This window comes from Panthera pardus, unplaced genomic scaffold, assembly GCF_024362965.1.
Source record: "Panthera pardus isolate Hobbes unplaced genomic scaffold, ASM2436296v1 HiC_scaffold_3, whole genome shotgun sequence".
In the NCBI taxonomy this organism is placed as follows: Eukaryota; Metazoa; Chordata; class Mammalia; order Carnivora; family Felidae; genus Panthera; species Panthera pardus.
The window spans coordinates 32,545,632-32,568,335 of NW_026526876.1; the positions used below are offsets into that span (position 1 = coordinate 32,545,632).

Genomic DNA, 22,704 nt, shown 5'->3' on the forward strand with positions numbered 1-22,704 from the left:
GGAAAAGTAATGATACAGCCACTTTGGAAACCAGCCTGCGGTTCCTCAAAAGGTTAGGGACAGGGTTTCTATACGACCCAGCAATTCCATGCCCAGGTATGTATGTACTGAAGAGAAATGAAAACACATGTCCTCACAAGAGCTTGTATGAGAATGTTCACAGCAGCTTTTTAAAATAAACTTTTATTTACTAGTTTGTTTATTTTAATGTTTGTTTATTTTTGAGAGAGAGAGAGAGAGAGAGAGGGAGACAGAACGCGAACGGGAGGGATAGAGACAGAGAGGGAGACACAGAATCCGAAGCAGGCTCCAGGCTCTGAGCTGTGCGCACAGAGCCCGATGCGGGGCTCGAACTCACAAACCGCGAGATCATGACCTGAGCCGAAGTCGGAGGCTTGACCAACTGAGCCACCAAGGCGCCCCCACTGCAGCTTTACCCATAAAGTGGAAACCACCCAAATGTACATCAGTGGAAGAGTGGATGAACAAAATGTGGTCTGTCCAGTGGAATCGCATTCAGCCATGACACAAGCTACAAAATGGATGTACCTCAAAAGCAAGATGCCGCTTGAAAGGAGCACAAAAGACCACATACAGTGTGAACCTGTTTATATATGAAATGTCCAGATTATAAACAAATCTATAGTGACAGAAACACTAGTGGTTGCCTAGAGCCGGGAAGGGGTTGGAGGGAAACAGGGAGCAACTGCTAACGGGCCTGAGGTTTCTTTTTCGGATGATGAAAATGCTCTAGAATTGGATAGGGGTGATGGTTGCACACTTTGTAAATATACCAAAACCCACTCAATCTTACATATTGACAGGGTGGATTTAATGACATGTGAATCGTTAAAAAAAATCTTGTTACAAAAAATAAGATGAAGGGCACCTGGCTGGCTCAGTTGGTAGAGCATGTGACTTGATCTTAGGGTTGTGAGTTCGAGCCCCACATTGGGCGTGGAGCCTACTTAAAAAACAAAACAAAACAAAGATTAAAAAATTGTTAGAAGAAACACAAATCTTCTGGGAAAAGCTTGACCATCAGTCCAGGCTTCGGCTGGCCACTCTCTCTGGGACAGGAACCCAGCAGGTCTGGGGCCAACAAAGCTGAGTTGTGTCTCTGCCCCTCCCCCAGGGTCAGGCATCACAGGCTCAGGATGCTCCCAGCAGGGAGGGGGTGTCAGGGAGGGCCATACAGAGGGGTCTTGGGAGAAAAGAGGGTACCAGGCTGCCTGGCCCAGTGCCCACTGTTCCCCTCCCCACACACCCTGGCCCTGGAGCCCCTGGCCACATTCCCCATCCCAGGGACCCCCCTAGCTGTGAGAGAAGCCCCCGTGGGAGAAGGCAGGGAGGTCTGGGGCACAGGCAGCAGCCTGGGGGAGGCAGGCCATGGGATTGACCTCGCAGGCCCCAGCATCCTGGTCCCCCCGGAAATAGACGGAATCAGGAGAATCGAAGGAAGGGTCCTGGTCAAAGAAGTTGTAGGGTCGGAGGAAGAAGCCCACACCGTTCCCCACAGTCACCGTGTTGGGAATGTCTTCTGCATGTGGGATGTGCAGGAAACCAGCTGTCACCCAGGCCACCAAGTCCTGGCAGGGGAGAAGAAAGATGATCCTGAGGCCTGGCTTTGCGAAGGACATGCCTGCCTCCTCCAGTAGCCCTGTGTGTACGGATTCAGCTCACTAGCCCAGGAAAAACGTGAAATCACAAAGCTTTTTTCTTTAGTGGGTTCTAAAGACCCCGAAGGAATCTGGCTTGGGAGAGGATGAAGTAGCTCATCCCTGCTTCCCTCACCCCCCCATCGAGCCTCCCCCTCCATCCTCTCAGCTGACCTGCCCTGCAATGGTCTCGTTGTTGATGAAGTCAGTGAAGTCCACAGTGGGAGTCCAAGGGTCATTCAGATTGTAGACGCTGGTGCTGCTGGGCTCCTCTTCCTTCCGCCGGGTCACGGCCAGCTGGTACCTACCGGAGATTTGGATTAGACGCACAAGGTCATCAGCCTGTCCTACTGCCCGAAATGACACTAGAGAGGGAGCACAAAGAGGAAGTGAGCACAAAGGTCTCACAGCGTCGAGCCTCTTTATTATTCTGTCTCCACTTGTTCTCTTTCTTTCTGTCCCGAGACTTCCTGAGTGTGTCCAGTGTCTCGTATTTCAAACATCAACTGACCCGTTGTTCAGATCTCAGATAGGAATGTCATCCTTGTGCATCCGTCCAGATCTGAGCCTGTGCCCTGGATGCATGTGTGCAGACATGACCTGATTCCGATCTTAAGTCAGTTTCAGCGTGTCACCTGCCTGGGTTTTAGGGCATATTCCCTCAGATCTGTGCTCTTCTCATGCTGTTTTTTCCTCCAATTTTTATTGTGAACATTTTTAACGTACAGAAAAGTTGAAAGAATGGCGTAGTGAACACCCACATACCCATGACCTAGAACCCACCTTCAACATTTCATTATACTCGAGTTGGCACATAACTCTCCATTGATCCCTCCGTCCAGCAGGCTGCATCTTGAATACCACTAAGATCGTGGCTGCGGGAATGTGTGTGTGTGCATGATTGTGTATGTGCATGCACACCTGTGGGAGGTGGGGGCAAGTGGCTTCTGAGCAACTTGGGGCCCTTCTTATAGTCCACCTCCTCCAGCCGCTAACACCCTGCCACTCACCTTCCCCAGCTGAAGGCTCTCTCCATGGAGCTGTTCTGGGGCAGCGGCTCCCCAGCAAAGCTGAGCATCTGGATGCGGTAGCCCCGCGGGTGACCCCACTTGTTGCTGTGGTTGCTGGCCAGGTACACGTAGCGGGGTGGGGTGCCTCCCAGGGGGAAGGCGGCCTGCTCCTCAGTCTCCAGCAGCTTCCGGGTCACCTGCAGCCTCTGCATCTGGTGCTCGGGGCTCCAGGGTACCGCCGTGGGGACATAGGACGTGTCCTCAGCCCAGACCCAGTTCTCCAGTCCTGCCGGGGTGGGGTGGAGGTGGGTGGGAGGGAGGGCTGGTCACGCAGCTGCCCTGTCCCCTCTGGACTCTGTCCCCTCCCCTCCACTCACTGCTTCAGAGTGGGGCCAAAGAGAAACCCAGAACTGGGTGTGCCCCCTGCTCCCCTTCCCTCTCCCCAAGATATCTCCTATCCAGAGATTTGGAGAAGGTCCTGACTGATGTCGTCTCTGGTAATAATCCCAGGTGCCTTGTGACTGGATCTCTACTGACCTTCTCCTGCTGGGGACCTGCCAGGGAGGATGGTTTCCCTGAGGTTGGAGCAGCCTGGCCGGCAATGTGCAGGAGTCAGATTCTTCCTGACCCAAGGAAAGGGTCTACGCCTCATGTCTAAAGCCCTATAGCATCACCAGAACTACCTTGCCATTAACATAAAAATAGCTGTACCTCCTCCTCGAGGAGCTCTGCACAGGCAGGGCACTGGTGCTTTACTTGGACTACAACCTTATGAAGGAGGAACCACAATTGTCCCCATTGTATAGATGGGACAACTGAGGCTTAGAGATTTAAAGAATGTGCTCTAGTTTGTCATCAAGAGCATGCGGTTAGTATCATGGTAGTGCTGGGGACCCCTGTCTTACTCTGGCTCTGTATCGTCCACACAGCAGCACACAGAGGAAAGCGACATAGAATGGCCCCACCACACATGGACGGCAGAAATGCTGGCCAGAGGGAAGGAAAAGCAGACCCCGGGCCCAATGCTGCTGGAGCTTGGGGGTATTTCTTATTATTTGAGGCTTGGCAAGGAATTAAGAGCAGGGCCAAGTGCACAGTCTGTTCCCTGAACTCTGGGAATTTTGAATGATTTTATTAGAATCTAACTAGGTCCCATATTAGGAGTCAACTTAAGTGATCTGGGACCAAAGAGCAGTAAACCAAAACATGCCGAAACTCCCTCCATACCTTCCAAGGACCAGAGGACAGCAGAGACTGATGAAGCATACTCTCGGTTTCCTTTTGTGGAGTCACTGCCCCTAGTCCACACCCCAGGATTTCTACCCATAGGTGATAATTAAAGGCCAAGAGGGGCGCCTGGGTGGCTCAGTTGGTTAAGCATCCGACTTCAGCTCAGGTCATGATCTCATGATTTCTGAGTTCGAGCCCCACATCAGGCTCTGTGCACAGAACCTGGAGCCTGCCTCAGATTCCATGTCTCCCCCTCTCTGCCCCTCCCATGCTCATGCTCTGTCTCTCTCTGTCTCTCAATAATAAATAAACATTAAAAAAAATAAAAAAAAATAAAAAGGCCAAGAGTTCTTTCTGGTACATCCACACGGGCTCATGTGGAGGACAACAGCAGCAACAATGGCTAATACTCCTCACTATGCGTCAGGCACCGTTCAAAGTGCTTGAAGAGATATTGCTTAGGAGCAGAGCTAAAGAGAGGTGTGTGTGTCGGGCAGAATACATACCTATATTTTCTAGCTAAGTCCAATGAGCGATCCTAAAAGCAATGACATCCCAGTGACAATGAGCACTCTGGGTACCCAGCTCTTGGTTTCTAAACAGTATCTTCCAATTAGAAGGAACCAGAACACCTTGGAGAAGTGGTTGATTCCAGGGCGGGAGCAGGGAAAATACAAGATCAAATTCAAACATCTTGTGGGGCACCTGGGTGGCTTAGTCAGTTAAGCATCTGACTCTTGATTTTCGGCTCAGGTCACGATCTCACAGTTCATGAGTTCGAGCCCCGCGTCAGGCTCCACACAGTGCGGAGCCTGCTTGGGATTCTCTCCTTCTCTCTCTGTCCCTCTTCTGCTCACTTTTTATCTCTCTCTCTCAAAATAAAAAAAAATAAGCGTTAAAAAAAATTCGAACATCTTGTGCCAGAAAGTAAAGAAGTGCTCAAAAAAGGTTGGAGGCACATCAAAAGAACACAGGAACCAACCTGAAGCATCTCCCAATGGCCAAAACTGGAACAGTTCAAGGAACAAGATAAATGATAGTACTGGGTTATAACCCTTAGACTAAAATAAATATCCATGAATCCATGCAGTTGTGAATAATTACATATATAAATAAATGTAAAAGGAGGATAGCCCTTCCTTATGAAGAATTCTAATTAATAAATGAATAAAGAATAAGGAAAACAATTTGAAATGACCAGTAGGGTAACACTGCAGTAATAATTGTGGCATAAAAAAAAGTCCACCAATAGATGCTAAAAATTAGTGGGCAAGAATTTGAGAAGAAAAAAAAAATAGGATATTCACATGGCATCAAAGTAATTGCCCCAAGATATTTATTAGCAGGAAATGGAAAAATATTAACTTTTACAATGGAGAAAGCTAGAAGACACCATCTTAACTAAGTGCTTGAGGTCAACGTCACTATATCTCTTGATATGATGGACTGAGAAGGGCATAATGTCATTTCTCTTGTTTTCTTGCAAAACAAAAAGTACGGTCTCAATCTAACCATGAGAAAATAACAGAGAACCCCACTTTGAGAGATATCATGCAAAATAATGACCAATATTTTCCCTAGTGTGAAGGTCATGAAAGACAAGAAAAGCCTAAGAAACTGTCACGGATTGGAGGAAACTAAGGAGATAAGTCGTGTAAATGCAGTACAGGATCCTGCGTTAGATCCTGGAACAGAAAAAGAAAATTAGTGGAAGAACAAATGAAACCCTAATAAGGTCTGTAGTTTAGTTAATAGTATTGTAATAATGTTAATTTCCTGGTTTGATGGCCATATGGTGGTTATGTAAGATGTTAACATGTAAGGAGCTGGGTGAAGGGTATATGGGAACTGGACGAAGTTTGCAACTTTTCTTAAGTCTAAAATTATTTCAAAAGATAAAGTGTTTTGGAGGCGCCTTGCTGGGTCTGTCAGAAGAGCATGTGACTCTCGATCTCAGGGTTGTGAGTTCGAGTCCCATGTTGGGTAAAAGGATTACTTAAATGAATGAATGCATGGATAAGTTTTTTTTTAAGAGACAGTGTTTTAAAGTACTCATCATTAATCCTCAAACAGTCTTACTAAGAATGTACTGTTATACCATTTTTACATTTGTGTAAACCGATGTATAGAGCAGTTAAGCATAAAAATGTTTCTATCACACGTATTTTTCAAGGTGCTGCACACGCTCTCCACTCCCCCATTAGAATGCAAGCCTCTTAAGAGCAAGGATGTTGTTTCTTTTGTTAAATTGCATTAATGCCGTGCTTGGCACAAATATGTTCAGTAAATATTTGTTGCTTACATGAGTGATATGCTGTTATGTGAAAAAACAGATGTGGCAAAATATATGTACATTATGACCCAAATTTGGTAATAAAAACTTTAAATATTTATATCAATATATCCTATTTGTAGATAGTATACAATATCATAAATGTTATAATTAATTAAATATTGCAGATGCAACATTTTAAAATATGGAAGAATTTTTTTTAATTTTTATTTATTTTTGAGACAGAGAGAGACAGAGCATGAACGGGGAGGGGGCAGAGAGAGAGGGAGACACAGAATCGGAAGCAGGCTCCAGGCTCTAGGCCATCAGCCCAGAGCCCGACGCGGGGCTCGAACTCACGGACCGCGAGATCATGACCTGAGCTGAAGTCGGACGCTTAACCGACTGAGCCACCCAGGCGCCCCAATTTTTTTTTTTTAAGTATGGAAGAATGATCTGCTAAGGGTGAAAATCTCTCAGGAATCCAATGACTTTCACGTTTATTTCATACACTTTTATATTTTTCATGTTTCAGTGACAATTTTTAAAGCTAGGCATGGAGACCTCAGCCCCCTCTTCTGGAATCCTTGTTTCCGCTGGAATATCTTACCTGCTACATCCAGATCCACCTTGAAGTGGGCGCTGTGGGTATGGACGGTGCCCAGTGTGTGCTCCCCAACCTGGTTCCCGTAACTTCGGGCAGCACCAAAGAGAAATGCTGAGCTGATGTAGCCGGTGGCATGGAGTCGGACCTCTATGGCCCCATTGGCGTGGAAGACCATATCCCACACATAGTCATAGTTGAGCATGGTTGAGACAGATCTGAGGACCAGCACTGTCTCTGCAAGGCCCCCAAAATAGTGGGAGTAGATATCTGAGTGGTGTCGCCTCAAGGGGAGGCCCTGGTTCTGTTCAAACACACAAATGGCATCACGGATTGTCTTAGGGGCTTGGGACTCCAGAAGGAAGTGCCAGTCCACGTAGGTGGCCAGGTAGGGGCAGTCCACCCCCCGGGTCAGGGTTGAAGAGAAGTGACCCAAGCCAAATCCACCATCTGTGTACCGGCTTCGAAGAGCAGAGGGAGAATTTCCACCATAGATGGCCAAGGCCTCCTGGAGACTGATCTCATAAGCTAGTCGTTCTCCCCGGAAGCGGATGTCAAAGATCCTTGGGCCACTGAAAGCTCCAAGGCCAAAGGAGAAAGTCCACAATGAGGAGGCCACTTGACTCCCCTGGACACTGAAGCGGGGGCCCTGGGGGTGGAACTGCAGAGGAGGACTCGGACCCCGAGGCACCTGGGACTTCAAGGACCAGGACCCACCTGTGCCGTTGTCTGGGATCAGCACCACATTCACCAGGCCGGCCTCAAACTGGTCTTCCAGCTGGGCCAAACTCTCATAGTAGCGGCCTTGAAAGAACACCTTCTGGATGGTCCAGTGGGCAGGCTCCAGAGCCCTGTGGTCTACCAGCAGCTCCAACCCCAAGGGGTGCAGGAAAAACCCAGCCCCTGAGATGTTGTAGTAGAGGCCAAACCAGGTGGCCCGGTCCCCTGACTGCATACCACGGGGGGCCGTGTTCATCGCCACCAGGTTCCGTCCTTGGCGTTTATAGAAGCAGCAGTGGTGGAGGAGACCAGCAGCCTGGGGCAGCTCTCTGTCGAAGATCAGCTGGTCTATGTCCTGGTACTCTCGCATCAGCACGGGGCGTCGGTGATAGGGCAGGGGGCCCCCGTGACGCTCCACCGTCACATCCCGCAGGTAGGAGGGGTGCGGCAGCGGCCCCACCACCAGCTCACTCACGTTGGGCTGGGGTTGTCCGCCAAAGAAGACGATGGCCAGTGCCTCCCGGGCGGGCGGGGGACTCCCCCTGTCCAGGTGGGCCAGGGCAGCAGCCTTGGGGGGCAGCTGCAGCTCCACCGAGAAGACGCAGTTGTCCGAGGGGCGGGCCTGGGCTGCGTCCACCAGGCCTGGCCCCAGCTGCTGGGTCAGGAAGCTCATCACAGCCGTCAGCTCCTCTGGGCTCAGGTCTGCAAACAGCTGGCTCTGGCTGGGGGGTGTCCGGAGCTGGGCACTGGGGGAGACAGAGGGGCAGCGGGGAGGCTGGCCAGGTTCATATTCCCTCTCCAATCCCTTTTCACTCCCACCATTACCCATGCCAGTCACCAGAACACTACACAGGGACAAAATAATGAAGATAGCCATAGGTAAATCTCCTGGACTGTCCTTAGGCTCCTGAATCAGAACGCAAAATGGGAAATAGAAAGATAAAAGACAGACAGGACTTGGGAGCAGGATGCCTCTTTGAGTCTCTGGAGGTTCCTGGTCTCTGAGCAGAGCTGTTGGGCAAGAGGCATGATGGACACATTGAAGATAAGCAGCCAAGGGCAGATGGGTGGGTGGGGGTGGGGGTGAAGCTGGAGGGGGCCAGAGGTCAGGCCAAGCTTGGGAGGTGGGGCTGAGGTAGGAAACTGGACTTTAAGTAGCCCATGTAAGCCTCTGTCCTCTTGTTCCAAATCAAACACTTAGGGTCAAGGCTGGGGAACCAAGTGGGGGGGAAGGGTAGGTTTTGGAGATAACACAGGTAGAAGCAAGAGGAAGTAAAGGGGACAGAAAGGGACTGTCCTTGGGCTCTCCCTCCACCCTCCAGATGGAACCCTTCTCCTGGCTATAAGGCTGCAATGGAAATTCACCTGCCCAGACCGCTCCAGCCAGATTCCCCTCTTCCCTCCAGGCTCTGCTTCTCATCACTCTCTCCTGCTCCCCACCAGCTATCAACCAGAACCCTATGGGCAGGCATGGGAGTAATGCTAAGAACATAAAGCACCTGGGAGGAGCTGGGGGTGGTGAAGGGCTGAACCAGATCAACATTGTGGAGGCTCCAAGCACCCTAAATCACTGGAGGTGGGGTACACAGGGTGTGCAACCAGTCAGAAGTGGGGGCAGGGAGCAGGTGCACAGTGTAACAGAGATCCCCGTCTCCCCTTTGAGCAGGACTGACGGGCCAGGTCAGAGGTCAGGGGACTTGGAACACTGGCTGTGGAGTTACCTTGGCAACCCATCGCCCTCAATTCCAGGAAACCTTCCTCCAAAATGTTGCAGAGGCAGAGAGCAAAGCCACCTCCATTCTCTGCCAGGTGATGTGCAAGAGGCCACCGTCACCTGGGCAGTCAGGTCCTGAGAGGAACAAGGAGAGACCGAAGGTTCCAGGGAGGGGAGATGCTTGCCTCATGAACCTAGAGGAGAATCCTTCCCAACATGGACCTGCCCAGGAAGATTTCCCCAGAAACAGACATGAGACTGACCTTGCGGGAAGAATGCGTTCTCTGGGCAGAGAAGGGGAAAAACATGTCAGTCAAAGGAAACAGAAGGTACAAAGGTAGAGAAACTCGAAACAGCTCAGCATGGGCAGGGAATGGCCAAAAGGTCGGTGAGTTTGGTATGAGGTGGGGACAAAATGGGGGCAGAAGAGGTAAGATAGGGAAGTTTTGTGTGGCACATGTTTTTTTTTTTAATGTGAAATTTATTGTCAAATTGGTTTCGATACAGCATCCAGTGCTCATCCCAACAGGTGCCCTCCTCAATGCCCATCACCCACTTTGTGTGGTACATGTTTTAAGCAAGGCAGTAATTGCGGGTAGATGGTGAGGTATCTGGGAGCCTGGGAGAGTTAAACCAGGTAAATTGATAACAAAAAGGTCAGCTTATCCAGAAATATTTATACATCCAGCTATGGTTTGGTTTTGGTTTTGGTTTTTAAAGATTTTATTTTTAAGTAATCTCCACACCCAGTGTGGGGCTTGAACTCACAACCCCGAGATCAAGAGATGCACATTCCACAACTGAGCCACACAGGGGCCCCTCATCCAGTTGTATTTTGATATGGAAACTCAAAGGGTTTTCCTTTCCCTTGTTCTTTAAAGAGGTAGGAGTAGAGGTGCTCTCTCTAAAATGGTGAGAAAGTTGGGGTCTTCCATCCCAAAATAACCTCCCTCCCCAGGGAAGCAAGCCCTTGGGGTTGGGTCCTCAGGGAAAATGGAACTGGTTTTTCTTCTTTCTTTTGTAACTTTTTTTTAACGTTTTATTTTAGTTTTTGAGAGACAGGGAGAGACAGAGCTTGAGCACAGAAGGAACAGAGAGAGAGGGAGACACAGAATCCGAAGCAGGCTCCAGGCTCTGAACTCTCAGTGCAGAGCCCCATGCGGGCTTCAAACCCACAAACTGCGAGATCATGACCTGAGCTGAAGTCGGACACTCAACCGATTGAGCCACCCAGGCGCCCCAGAACTGGGTTTTTCTTTCGCCGATCTGGTTTTCATACTCTGCAGAAGCTCTTTGTGGAAGAAAGTATTTAAAAATTTTTTGATTTAAAAAATGTTTTGAAAACATTTTGATGAACACACACAAAACAGTTGGTAAATACATGTAGAAAGCACAAAGGAGTGTACTGTGACAAATCCACTTCCCTTTCATCCTTCAGGTCCCCTCCACAGTCCCCTCCCCAAAACAAGAGCTTTAACCAGTACCTCTTGGGTCATCTGGGCTATTGTCAGGGCTCTTGTCAGGGCTATTGTCAGTGAGAGAAAAAGGAGAGAATAGGGCTTTTGCACAGGAGAGTGGGTGTGCGTCAATCCCAGGGCAGGGCCCGCCTCCCAACTCTGCCCCAGCAAGGCTGGCCTCAGGGCCGCAGAAAGTGAACATAATAGCAGTGACCACTGTCACCTGAAAACTAGTTGACCATTCCCCCCAACCCCCACCCAAATCTCAAACTACAGGGTCTTCCCTAACCCTGAAGATGAGAACCCCCACAAGCATGCCCGTGAATGAATTTCCTGCCAACCAGGTACAAGGGCACCGAGCTTGTTATCTGATATAGAAGCATAAAGAAACATGACATTTCATACCTACCCCTGAGTGCTTGGGAGTAGAATCCACATCCAGTGCTCCCATCAACTGAGCAGTAACATAGAGACAAGGGACTGGAGAACTTGTGGTCAAGACAGAGACAACAGGATTACTACCACGAAGGCAGAACGGGTCATTGGAAATGGGTCTGTGTGGGATAAGAGGAAACAGAACCTAATGCCAAGGCCTAAGCCCTGGCCACAGGCAGCGCGTAACCCCGGGAACTCGGGTCCAGGCTCTTTGGTAAGTTATCGTCCCAGCTCCCAGCTAAGAGCACATGATTATGATGGCTCACGTTTCTTTGTCTTGACCTACCAAGCAGAAGTCAAGAATGTTCACTCCAGGGATGCCTGGATAGTCAGTCTGTTAAGGGTCCGACTTCGGCTCAGGTCATAATCCCACAGCTTGTGGGTTCAAGTCCCGCACGAGGCTCTGCGCTGACAGCTCGGAGCCTGGAACCTGCTTTGGATTCTGTGTCTCCCTCTCTCTCTGCCCCTCCCCTGCTCGTGTTCTGTCTCTCTGTCTCTCAAAAATAAATAAACATTTAAAAAATAAATAAAAGAATGTTGGCTCCAGTAAGGTATCACAGGGCTCTCATGTGGAGAGGTGGGTCATGACTGGGGGAGAGCCCTTTGCCTTGGCTGGTGGGGAAGCAGGTATATAAAAGATGCCTCCCCAACCATCTTCCCTAGGTGTCTTGCTGTCACACTGTTCCCTCTGATACCTCTTCGCAATTGTCACAAAAGGTGTCCCTTTTGAAGCATTACTCCGGAGACAGGACCACGTGCCTCTCATTAGGTCTTATTTCCCTTTGAATAAACTTGACCCCTGGCCTCTGTGAATAGGATGAGTTTATTCCCTGGAGCCAGAGGCCACCCCCTGCCTGCGGGCTGAAGACTGGGCCCCAGAACGCGCTGTGTCTCAGCGGGGTTGCTGCTACCATGCTACCAAAGCCTGGGGGGGGGGGGGGAGGGGAGGCCAACCTTGTGCACACAGGTCATGCTCCATGCAGGTCTGCAGTGTAGGGTGACAGCTGTGGCAACAGTGTGGAAGTGTGGAGCAGCGCTGGGGTGTGGGGTGGACTCAATGAGGTCAGTGACCTCAAGGACAGAGAAAAAGGAATAAGTCTAAGATGTTGAAGAGCAGAGGTGACAGGACTGGGTGCCCAATTGGGTGTGGGTAGGCGAAGAAGAACACAGTGTTTTAGGTGACACAAAGGTTTCCTGTGACTGGATGGGTGATGGGGCTTTTCACCAGAAAGGACACACATGAAGAGCAGCAAGTTGTTTTTTTTTTTAAATGTTTTTATTTATTTTGAGACAGAGAGAGACAGAGCATGAACAGCGGAGGGGCAGAGAGAGAAAGGGACACACAGAATCCGAAGCAGGCTCCAGGCTCTGAGCCATCAGCACAGAGCCCGACGTGGGGCTCGAACTCACGAACCGTGAGGTCGTGACCTGAGCCGAAGTCGGACGCTCAACCGACCGAGCCACCCAGGCGCCCCGAAGAGCAGCAAGTTTAAGGGGGAACCAACGAGGTTGAGTTTGAGGTGCTCATGGGAAGTCCCAGCACAGAGGCTTAGAAATAGGGCAATTGGCTCTATGGGTCTGGAGCACAGGAGAGACGTTCTAGGCTAGACATAGACATTTCAGCCAACAACAGTATTAGCAGTTAAAGAGAGGCTGAGATCACCCCAGGGAGGACTTCTGGAAAGAGAAGAGAGGAGGCCCAAGATGGCATCCTGGAAATTGCCAAGGTCTGGGCCTATGTGGGCTGGTGGGGGAGCAGAGGTAAAGGAGCCAGCATATGAGACTGAGAAGCAGCATGGACAGGGAGGGGTCAGAATGTGGGGAAGTCAAGGCAGGAGTAGGTGGTGTTGTCAAATGCCACCAAAAGGTCCAGAAAGTAGGCGCCTGGAAAAGCCCGTCGATTCTGCATTTAGAAGTCACTGGTGACCTTTGTCAGAGCAATGTCTGTGGCTGTGGGCCGGCAGAGGGAGGGCAATGGGTCGAGAGTGACTGGGGAGGCAGAGGAAGCAGACCCAGGAAGGATAGAACATGCCTCGGAAGAAGGGGTTTTTGAAAAGGCACAGACTGAGAGAGAGAGAGAGAAGACCCTGCCAGGGAGATGCAGGGTCCCCAGGAAGGCTTAGCAAGATGAGAGTCGAGAAGAAGAGCCAATAAAGAGGGAGAGATAAAAGATACAGACAGAGGAGTGGATAACTGAAGGAGAACCTTCTGGGGGGAGCCCGAAGGGTGGGGTCCCCCTTAAGCAGGTAAAAAGGCTGTGGAATTAATGAGCCCATCCTCATCACGGAACAGTCAAAGAAGCTGTCACGGGGGCACCAAGTTCCTTTTCTTTTATAGGGGTTTAAGTTTTCTCAAACCCCCTTTGCATTGTATAAAGTCTACAAGGATGAGTTAACCAATTATCACGTAACTGCACCAACTATAGAAGAGCCGCACTGTTGGGATTTTTCTTCAATCAGCATCTGACCTTCCCAAGTGATCTGTTAAGTGCTCGTTAAATAAAATGCTCTTCCGTTCTGGAGGAAAAAGACCAGTTACTGGCCAGAGAGCCCTCCTCATTTTCCCAGCAACCTCAGCAGAAAGTGTGGGAGGGAGAAGGGAGGAGGGAGGCATGCAGATGTGGGGTTCTGATTGGAGCAGCTCAGAAAGGCCAGACTCCCCACAGGGGTCCTCCCCAGGCCCTGCCAGGAGTTCAGGCCACCATCATTTCTGACTTCTGACCCACTGCCCATGGCCAGGTCTTCTGTCAACTCTGTGCTTTGTATCTGGGCCAGAGGGAATGTTCTAAAAGGCAAATCTGACACTTGCCACTCTCTTGCCCCAAGTCTTTCCATGGCTCCCCGTTTCTCTTAGAGTAACCATGGCTTGCAAGGACTCCCTCCCTCATCTGTTCCCTGCTTGCCCCTCCAGGCTCTCCCTATAGCCCACATGCCTCTCATTGAACTTGGGTACTTGGATGGTGCCACCTTGTCACCTCCTGGTCTTTGATCATGCTGTTTCCTCAGCCTGGAAAATTCTCTCCACTGTCCTCCTTATCCCCAGTTTGGACATCATGTCTCACAGGAAGCCCTTCCCAAACCCAAGTCAGGAGCCCCTGCTATTGTCGCCCTCCCACCTCCCTTTTAACGGTCCTGCCTGCAACTATCCTTTACTGGCCTCACTTGCCCGAGGACAAAAATGTGCGTCCTATTCACTGGTGTATCCTAATGCCTTGCATGTGCCTGGCCCTTAGAAGGCACGCTGTAAATCTTCGTTGGAAGCATGAAGGAATCTTCTTGTACTTGGAGCTGGGGCCCTTCCTGGGGGCCACAGGAGAGCAGAGGCAGGTGAGTACATGTGCTCCTTCCAGGGCGTTCTAGTGTCTACATTCCCAGAGAAGTCCCAGTTATGCCCTCTGACCCAAGCCTCAGGGCTCCCCTTGTCCAGCTCCTCTTAGGGCGATGAGTCCATGTCCTAAAGATTTTAGCACTGGGGCACCCGTCCCTTCAGAATTTAACATCCTTGATAAGTATTCACTCCTATCGCTTGATCACAAATGTGACACCAACACACTAAGCTGGCCTCAGTGGTCTAAGGAAGAGATTGGATTGGGGTAGGGGGCTGGAGGTCCACCTTGTAGCCCTCCTGACCCCAGCTGGGTGGACGTTCTAATGATCCACAGGTCCATCTTACCTCCTCTTATTTGAGGCTGGGGCAGGTGGTGTCATCCTTACGGTGACATGTAGAGACATAACCACACACAGTTACATTTTCAGACAAATGCTGGCGAGCATTTGCACCCACTCACACATATGACGGCACACAAGCGCTCACGCTCTTTGGTGTGGACATGGGTTTCGAGGTCATAAGCTTCATGTCAGTGTGATGGGGAGGGGGGAGGGGTGGACACCAGCCTCCCTTTATTCCATTTCCCCCAGCAGTGACCACTGTGCAGCTGCCCATAAGAAGAGTCAGCCTGTAGCGGAGAAGTTAAATTACTTAGGTCGGAGAAAGAGAAGTACAAAGTCAGTGTCAGAGCCCACAGCTGGTCATGACATCCTTTTTCTCCTCTGTCTCAGTCTTCAGTCACTCCTTGTCCTCAGTCTCCTTCTGTGTTGTCACTCCTTTCACCCCAGGCAGGCAGTGCCACAAATTAACGCAGCTGTCACTGGCCCGCTGTCCTCGCTGAGGTCTTCCTCCCTGTTCTTTGGAACCTAGTTTCTCTCCAGCTTACTGATGTATCCCCACCCACTGTTTCATTGACCTAGAAGTGAACTTGGGCTTGGGGCAGCACAGAAGGCAGCAGAAGCTTCTGTGATGCCTGAGTTCCCCAGACAGGGTCTCCCTCTGGTCAGAGGCTGAGCGGAAGCCCAAACTGGTTTCCTGAACTTCACCTCCTGGCCTGGCCTGGGCTTCCAACAGGCAGAGGTCACTTCTCTCCATTGTTTCTCATTGTCCCCTCTTTGAAGAGAGACAGAGAGGAGGAAAAAAGAGAGAGAGACAGAGAGGGAATGAGAGAGGGTGGCTGAAGTTTCGCATTGTTATCGGGGATAGACAGACAAGAAAGTGCAAAGGAGTTACCAGAGGCCACATCCATTCTCCGGGTCTCAGAAACTTTACCAAATTGAGTCCCTGGGTCCATACCTTCACTTACTTTACCCTCCACCTACCCTCAACCCTTCCTAAAAGACTTGTCAATTAAAAAAAAAAAAAAAGTCAGGTCCTGGTTGGGTCCATTTTTTATTAATTTTGAATAGGTAATACAGTCACATGGCTCAAAATTCAAAATATACAAAAGGGTATATAGTGTGCTAAGTCTCCTCCCTGCCCCGTCCCCACCTCCCGGTTCCCCTCCCCAAAAGTATCACTAGTCTCTTGTGAATATGCATATACAAGTGAATATGTATTTATTTATTTTTTTAAAGCTTATTTATTTTGAGAGAGAGAGACAGAGAGAGATAGAGAGTGGGGGAAGGGCAGAGAGAGAGAGAGAGGGAGGGAGAGAGAGAGTCCAAGGAAGCTCTGCACTGACAGTCCCAATGTGGGACTTGAGCTCACAAACTGTGAGATCATGACCTGAGCTGAAATCAAGAGTGGGACGCTTAACCAACTGAGCCACCCAGGCACCCCCACGTGAATATGTACTTATAGTTTCCTCCCTTCTACAACCCAGAGGGGAGGGGCACTACATACACCTTGCTGTTCGCATTGGAAGATCATTCCATATTAGTATACAAAGAGAGAGAATTCTTTTTATAGCTGCATAGTAAGGCGGTACAAGAATTAAGTTAACCAATCCTCTAGGAAAGGATGTTTCTGTTGTTTCCAATCTCTCACTATTGGTATACCCATCCCTCGCCCAGACCCCCTTGAAGGACAGCATGGTAGGAGCCACCCCCAGCCCCTCCCAGCTCATTTGCATGGCCACCTGTGTTGGACACCTCTAGGTTGCTGGAATTCTTGGGTCTCACTGCTTCTCACCATTGGTGCCCACCAACTTTCCATGTCTGTTGCTGCGGGGTAGAGGTCACTGGTCACATACACCGCTGGCAAAAATGACCGCTCCTCATTGCCACTGTACCCACAAATCCACCTCAAATGCTAACTTGAGCGGCTGCTGTCCGTGTGACCATCCTCTGCCAGAGACTTGGAGGCAGGTGAATACAAAGGGGCGGAGGGAACTTTCTCGGGGAAATTATAGCTTGCCCCAGGACAGGGGTGGGGACAACTCCTAGTCCGGTTTGTGACAGACACAGGGGACAGACAGGGATTGTCCTCTCAAACTAGATGCCCCTTGCATTTTGAGACTTCCACAGGCATAGAGCCAGGGGAGGAGACCTAAGTTGAGAAATCAAGGCTAGGGGAGCATCGGGACAGAGGAACATCTTCTCAGGGCTGGGAGGGAAATCTCAGGATATAAGAACAGGTGGGAAATGAAGAAGAAACAGTAGGCAAAAGGGAGAAGGAGGGAGAGAAGGAGGCCTTGTATAAGAGGAACATGAGCTAAGGAACCCTTTCTAGCTGATCCGTGGATATGTAGGCCTGGCAGGAACCCTGCCCTGGGGCTTCTAGGGGACTATCCCCAGGGCAGAAACGCCACCCTCACCTCCCAAGTGAGGGACTGAGGAGGCTCAGGAGAAACCTGGAGATGGATGAAAAAGATTTGGGAAGGCCAGAAATAAAAAACAAAAACAAAAACAAACCCACAAAAAACAGGAGTCTTCTGGAAAAAGCTTGGCCATCAGTCCAGGCTTCGGCTGGCCACTCTCTCTGGGTCAGGAACCCAGCAGGTCTAGGGCCAACAAAGCTGAGTTGTGTCTCTGCCCCTCCCCCAGGGTCAGGCATCACAGGCTCAGGATGCTCCCAGCAGGGAGGGGGTGTCAGGGAGGGCCATACAGAGGGGTCTTGGGAGAAAAGAGGGTACCAGGCTGCCTGGCCCAGTGCCCACTGTTCCCCTCCCCACACACCCTGGCCCTGGAGCCCCTGGCCACATTCCCCATCCCAGGGACCCCCCTAGCTGTGAGAGAAGCCCCCGTGGGAGAAGGCAGGGAGGTCTGGGGCACAGGCAGCAGCCTGGGGGAGGCAGGCCATGGGATTGACCTCGCAGGCCCCAGCATCCTGGTCCCCCCGGAAATAGACGGAATCAGGAGAATCGAAGGAAGGGTCCTGGTCAAAGAAGTTGTAGGGTCGGAGGAAGAAGCCCACACCGTTCCCCACAGTCACCGTGTTGGGAATGTCTTCTGCATGTGGGATGTGCAGGAAACCAGCTGTCACCCAGGCCACCAAGTCCTGGCAGGGGAGAAGAAAGATGATCCTGAGGCCTGGCTTTGCGAAGGACATGCCTGCCTCCTCCAGTAGCCCTGTATGTACAGATCCACCTTGCCAGCCCACCTCTCCTCGAAAGGATCTTAAGCCTTTAAACAGTTTTCCCACTGGCCCAGGAGTCCGAGCATAGTCAGCTTCATACTGGGAGCAGCCCCTGCCTCCCTGTCCCAGCCTGTGCTCTCCATTTCGGACATGTTTCATCATGCCACCATCAGCCTATCCACCCCCAGAGGAATGACGCCCACAGGCTACTTTAGCTAGCCTCTCTCTCGCTCTCCACGTGTCCCCACCTATGATTGAGAGGAGGATGGAGTGGGGAGACCAGGGCTTGGGAGGCAAAAATGTCTGACATTCAGAAATTAATCTTTTAGAGGTCAAGCCAGAAATGAGAGAAGCTTTACACACAAGAAGTGTGGTCTTCCAGCCCTCCTTGAATCCTGGGGCCCCAAAAGGACAAAGTCCACGAAGCTAAGACTCAGAAAGCCACAGGGTCTCCAGGAAGGGTTGGGGCCTCGGCCAGTGTCTGCAAATGAACTCCCATGAGGTAATGATGGATCCGCAAAAGCGAGCGAGGCAGGAGTCAGCTCCGCCCCTGGGGGACCAGATGGGTTTCAGGGAACTAAAGAAAAGGTGGGGCTCCTCTTTGTGCCCCTGTCTCCCTCCCCTCACCCTCCCACAGTCAACTGACCTCTCCAGCAATGGTCTCATTGTTGATGAAGTCGGTGAAATCCACAGTGGGGGCCCAAGGGTCGTTCTGATTGTAGACGCTGGTGCTGCTGGGTTCCTCCTCCTTCCGCCGAGTCACTGCCAGCTGGTACCTAGGGAGGCACCGGTCAGGCCTCCATGGTCACTAACCCTGTCCTGCCGCCTGATTATGATGGAAGGGGGGCTGAGTGCACAGACCTCCGGCTTCCCATCTCACTCGTACCGTGACTCTGGTGCTACCTCAGTGGGTCAGCCAACCTCTTTCCACATCCTCCTTTCTGATCATCCCCCTGCCATTTCACAGCATGGCGTCTCCCCCCATCCAAAATGAGGAAGGGGTCTCCCGCCTGGGCCTTAGCCTTCCGCAGGGAACATATGCCCGGTGCATGCATTTTGGCAACTGGGAAATCCTAACGGAGCTCCCACCTCTCCCTCGAATACAGTTCCAGCTGGGTTCCCACTCCTTCTCACTCCTCCCCCAGCCCCTCTCTGACACCCTGCCGCTCACCTTCCCCAGCTGAAGGCTCTCTCCATGGAGCTGTTCTGGGGCAGCGGCTCCCCAGCAAAGCTGAGCATCTGGATGCGGTAGCCCCGCGGGTGACCCCACTTGTTGCTGTGGTTGCTGGCCAGGTACACGTAGCGGGGTGGGGTGCCTCCCAGGGGGAAGGCGGCCTGCTCCTCAGTCTCCAGCAGCTTCCGGGTCACCTGCAGCCTCTGCATCTGGTGCTCGGGGCTCCAGGGTACCGCCGTGGGGACATAGGACGTGTCCTCAGCCCAGACCCAGTTCTCCAGTCCTGCCGGGGTGGGGTGGAGGTGGGTGAGAGGGAGGGCTGGTCACGCAGCTGCCCTGTCCCCTCTGGACTCTGTCCCCTCCCCTCCACTCACTGCTTCAGAGTGGGGCCAAAGAGAAACCCAGAACTGGGTGTGCCCCCTGCTCCCCTTCCCTCTCCCCAAGATATCCCTGATCTTTCAGCCAGAGCTGTTGACCTGTAAAGTATTTCCTCAAGGATTTCATTCATTAATCCTTCACACTTATTAATGGAGAGACTGTGCTCAGCCCTGGGACACACGGAGGAATGAAATCCTGTGCTTTCCCTCCTGCTCTCACGGAGGCTGCAGCAGGCAAAGCCCTGGCTGGCTTGCTGTGCGAGAGGAGCACATTCAGGGTCCAAGGTCACAGGAATACAGGCGCAGGCCGGAAAAGGGGGCCTTCCTGGGTGCCTTTCAGCCTTGTATCAGGACATACGACCAGCACAGCAGGGCGTTCTAGGCAGGGACGAAACATGAGCAAAAGCATAGAAGCCTGACTCGTGTGTGACTGGGGTGACTCGTGTGTCCCGGGCCTCGGAGGGGTGGGCGTGGCTAAGACAGCCGGGGGAGGAGCCTGAAAGGCGGGCTGGAGCCGCACTCTTGAGGGGAAGGGCCTTGCACCCTCTGAGTGCGGATCTTATAGGTGATGGGGAAACTTGGAGCTACCCAGGGGAGCATGCAGGCACAGGCTGATAGGTGGCCCCTGGACCTGAGAGGAAGAAGAGTGGAAACAGCAGAGAGAAGGCTGGCCCAGCAAGGCTTTGACACATTTTGGAGGCAGACCAGAAAAAAAATGGGTGATTGACTTAATGTGGGGAAGAAAAGTGGAAAGACAGACTCCAAGACCTCACGTATCTTTGGCTCTCTCGGTGACCACTAACCCCAGGATCTATCTGAACACTCCACAGCACCTATGCTATAAAGTGTATTGTGCCCAGAGAGAGATGGAATTTCAGGGAGGAGGGGGGCTTCATCTCCCAAGGAAATGTACGGCCTGGGGTATTCCATGACGGGCCTGCATGTGCCAGGGACTTGGCACAATGCAAACAGAGCCTCCAAAACCTCAGCACCACAGGCCACACACAGAGAAATGAACTGAAAAATGAAGGGCTGACTCCCTGAAGTGGGGCCTGTATAAGAGGGAGGGAGGGAGGGAGGAGGGCAAAGGGGACCTTGTGAGCCCAGAGGCTGCCTCCTCCCTGAGCTTTGCCATTTCTCAAGATTTTCAGATGAGGTCATGTGGAGGGAGGGTGACATTGCTCTCAGCCAATGAGCTAAGATCCAAATAAAATTCAGCAGCCAACTTTCTCCCGTCCAACAAAAGTGGAAGTGTGAAACTCCCAAACCACAACTCATGCTCAGATCTGCCTTTCCTGATAACTTCCAGAAAACCCAAAGCAAACAGACAACTTTTCAGTCCCCTCTTCTGGAATCCTTGTTTCTGCTGGAATATCTTACCTGCTACATCCAGATCCACCTTGAAGTGGGCACTGTGGGTGTGGACGGTGCCCAGCGTGTGCTCCCCAACCTGGTTCCCATACCTTCGGGCAGCACCAAAGAGAAATGCTGAGCTGATGTAGCCGGTGGCATGGAATCGGACCTCTATGGCCCCGCTGGAATGGAAGACCATATCCCACAGATAGTCATAATTGAGCAAGGTCGACACAGATCTGAGGACCAGCACTGTCTCTGCAAGGCCCCCAAAATAGTGGGAGTAGAAATTTGAGTGGTGTCGTCTCAGGGGGAGGCCCTGGTTCTGTTCAAACACACAAATGGCATCACGCATTGTCTTAGGGGCTTGGGACTCCAGAAGGAAGTGCCAGTCCACGTAGGTGGCCAGGTAGGGGCAGTCCACCCCCCGGGTCAGGGGAGTGGAGTACTTGCCCATGCCAAAGCTGCCATCGATATAGCGGTGTGAGCAATGCTGCGGGGGAATTTCCACCATAGATGGCCAAGGCCTCCTGGAGACTGATCTCATAAGCTAGTCGTTCTCCCCGGAAGCGGATGTCAAAGATCCTTGGGCCACTGAAAGCTCCAAGGCCAAAGGAGAAAGTCCACAATGAGGAGGCCACTTGACTCCCCTGGACACTGAAGCGGGGGCCCTGGGGGTGGAACTGCAGAGGAGGACTCGGACCCCGAGGCACCTGGGACTTCAAGGACCAGGACCCACCTGTGCCGTTGTCTGGGATCAGCACCACATTCACCAGGCCGGCCTCAAACTGGTCTTCCAGCTGGGCCAAACTCTCATAGTAGCGGCCTTGAAAGAACACCTTCTGGATGGTCCAGTGGGCAGGCTCCAGAGCCCTGTGGTCTACCAGCAGCTCCAACCCCACAGGGTGCAGGAAGAACCCAGCCCCTGAGATGTTGTAGTAGAGGCCAAACCAGGTGGCCCGGTCCCCTGACTGCAAACCTTGGGGGGGCCGCATTCATCGCGACCAGGTTCCGTCCTTGGCGTTTATAGAAGCAGCAGTGGTGGAGGAGACCAGCAGCCTGGGGCAGCTCTCTGTCGAAGATCAGCTGGTCTATGTCCTGGTACTCTCGCATCAGCACGGGGCGTCGGTGATAGGGCAGGGGGCCCCCGTGACGCTCCACCGTCACATCCCGCAGGTAGGAGGGGTGCGGCAGCGGCCCCACCACCAGCTCACTCACGTTGGGCTGGGGTTGTCTGCCAAAGAAGACGATGGCCAGTGCCTCCCGGGCGGGCGGGGGACTCCCCCTGTCCAGGTGGGCCAGGGCAGCAGCCTTGGGGGGCAGCTGCAGCTCCACCGAGAAGACGCAGTTGTCCGAGGGGCGGGCCTGGGCTGCGTCCACCAGGCCTGGCCCCAGCTGCTGGGTCAGGAAGCTCATCACAGCCGTCAGCTCCTCTGGGCTCAGGTCTGCAAACAGCTGGCTCTGGCTGGGGGGTGTCCGGAGCTGGGCACTGGGGGAGACAGAGGGGCAGCGGGGAGGCTGGCCGGGTTCACCCCCATCTCCTCCCCTGCCAGCTAGCAGGACACACACCAAGGCAAAAATTGTGATGACAGCCAGAGCGAGGAGCACCAGAGTGGTCTTCTGGTTCATTGTCAGTGACAGCAGGACAGAGAATTGAGCTGGAGTGGAGACGGTGTATTCTCAGGTCAGCAGAGGAAGGTCTCTTAGCTTCTATACAGGGGTCTCCTGGACTCTGGCTAAGGTTCTGGCTATTCAGCGGTTCAGGATACTGAGGGTGGGGAGGGTGGGAAGGACTTGGGAAGGCTGGGGAGGGGGCGGGGCAGGCTGGGGTTGGGGGGGCGGGCCAGAAGCAGG

The 22,704-nt window shown here is 52.0% G+C and overlaps 2 protein-coding genes across 2 annotated transcripts; both read right to left on the reverse strand.

The window, feature by feature from the left end:
* Window positions 1-810: 810 nt before the first annotated feature.
* LOC128772484 (membrane primary amine oxidase-like) lies at window positions 811-8,513 on the reverse strand. The gene is made up of 4 exons (XM_053892926.1): window positions 6,781-8,513; window positions 2,669-2,954; window positions 1,833-1,962; window positions 811-1,589 (listed from the first exon to the last, which is right to left on the reverse strand). The coding sequence occupies exons 1-4, from the start codon at window positions 8,369-8,371 to the stop codon at window positions 1,314-1,316; spliced, it is 2,283 nt and encodes a 760-aa protein (XP_053748901.1). The 5' UTR covers window positions 8,372-8,513; the 3' UTR covers window positions 811-1,313.
* A 7,287-nt stretch (window positions 8,514-15,800) lies between these two features.
* LOC128772467 (membrane primary amine oxidase-like) lies at window positions 15,801-22,637 on the reverse strand. The gene is given in 6 exon segments (XM_019435408.2): window positions 15,801-17,868; window positions 18,593-18,722; window positions 19,118-19,403; window positions 20,878-21,331; window positions 21,333-21,836; window positions 21,838-22,637. Coding segments are annotated over 6 exon segments (2,292 nt in total). The 5' UTR covers window positions 22,480-22,637; the 3' UTR covers window positions 15,801-17,592.
* Window positions 22,638-22,704: the final 67 nt, after the last annotated feature.

Excerpts from the sequence above, each read along its gene's own strand:
- LOC128772484 (XM_053892926.1), bottom strand. The coding sequence starts at position 8,371 with ATGGCTATCTTCATTATTTTGTCCCTGTGTAGTGTTCTGGTGACTGGC. Across the intron at positions 2,955-6,780 it reads GGTGGATCTGGATGTAGCAG|GACTGGAGAACTGGGTCTGG; the intron begins GTAAGATATTCC and ends CCACCCCGGCAG. Across the intron at positions 1,590-1,832 it reads ACGAGACCATTGCAGGGCAG|GACTTGGTGGCCTGGGTGAC; the intron begins GTCAGCTGAGAG and ends CTCCCCTGCCAG.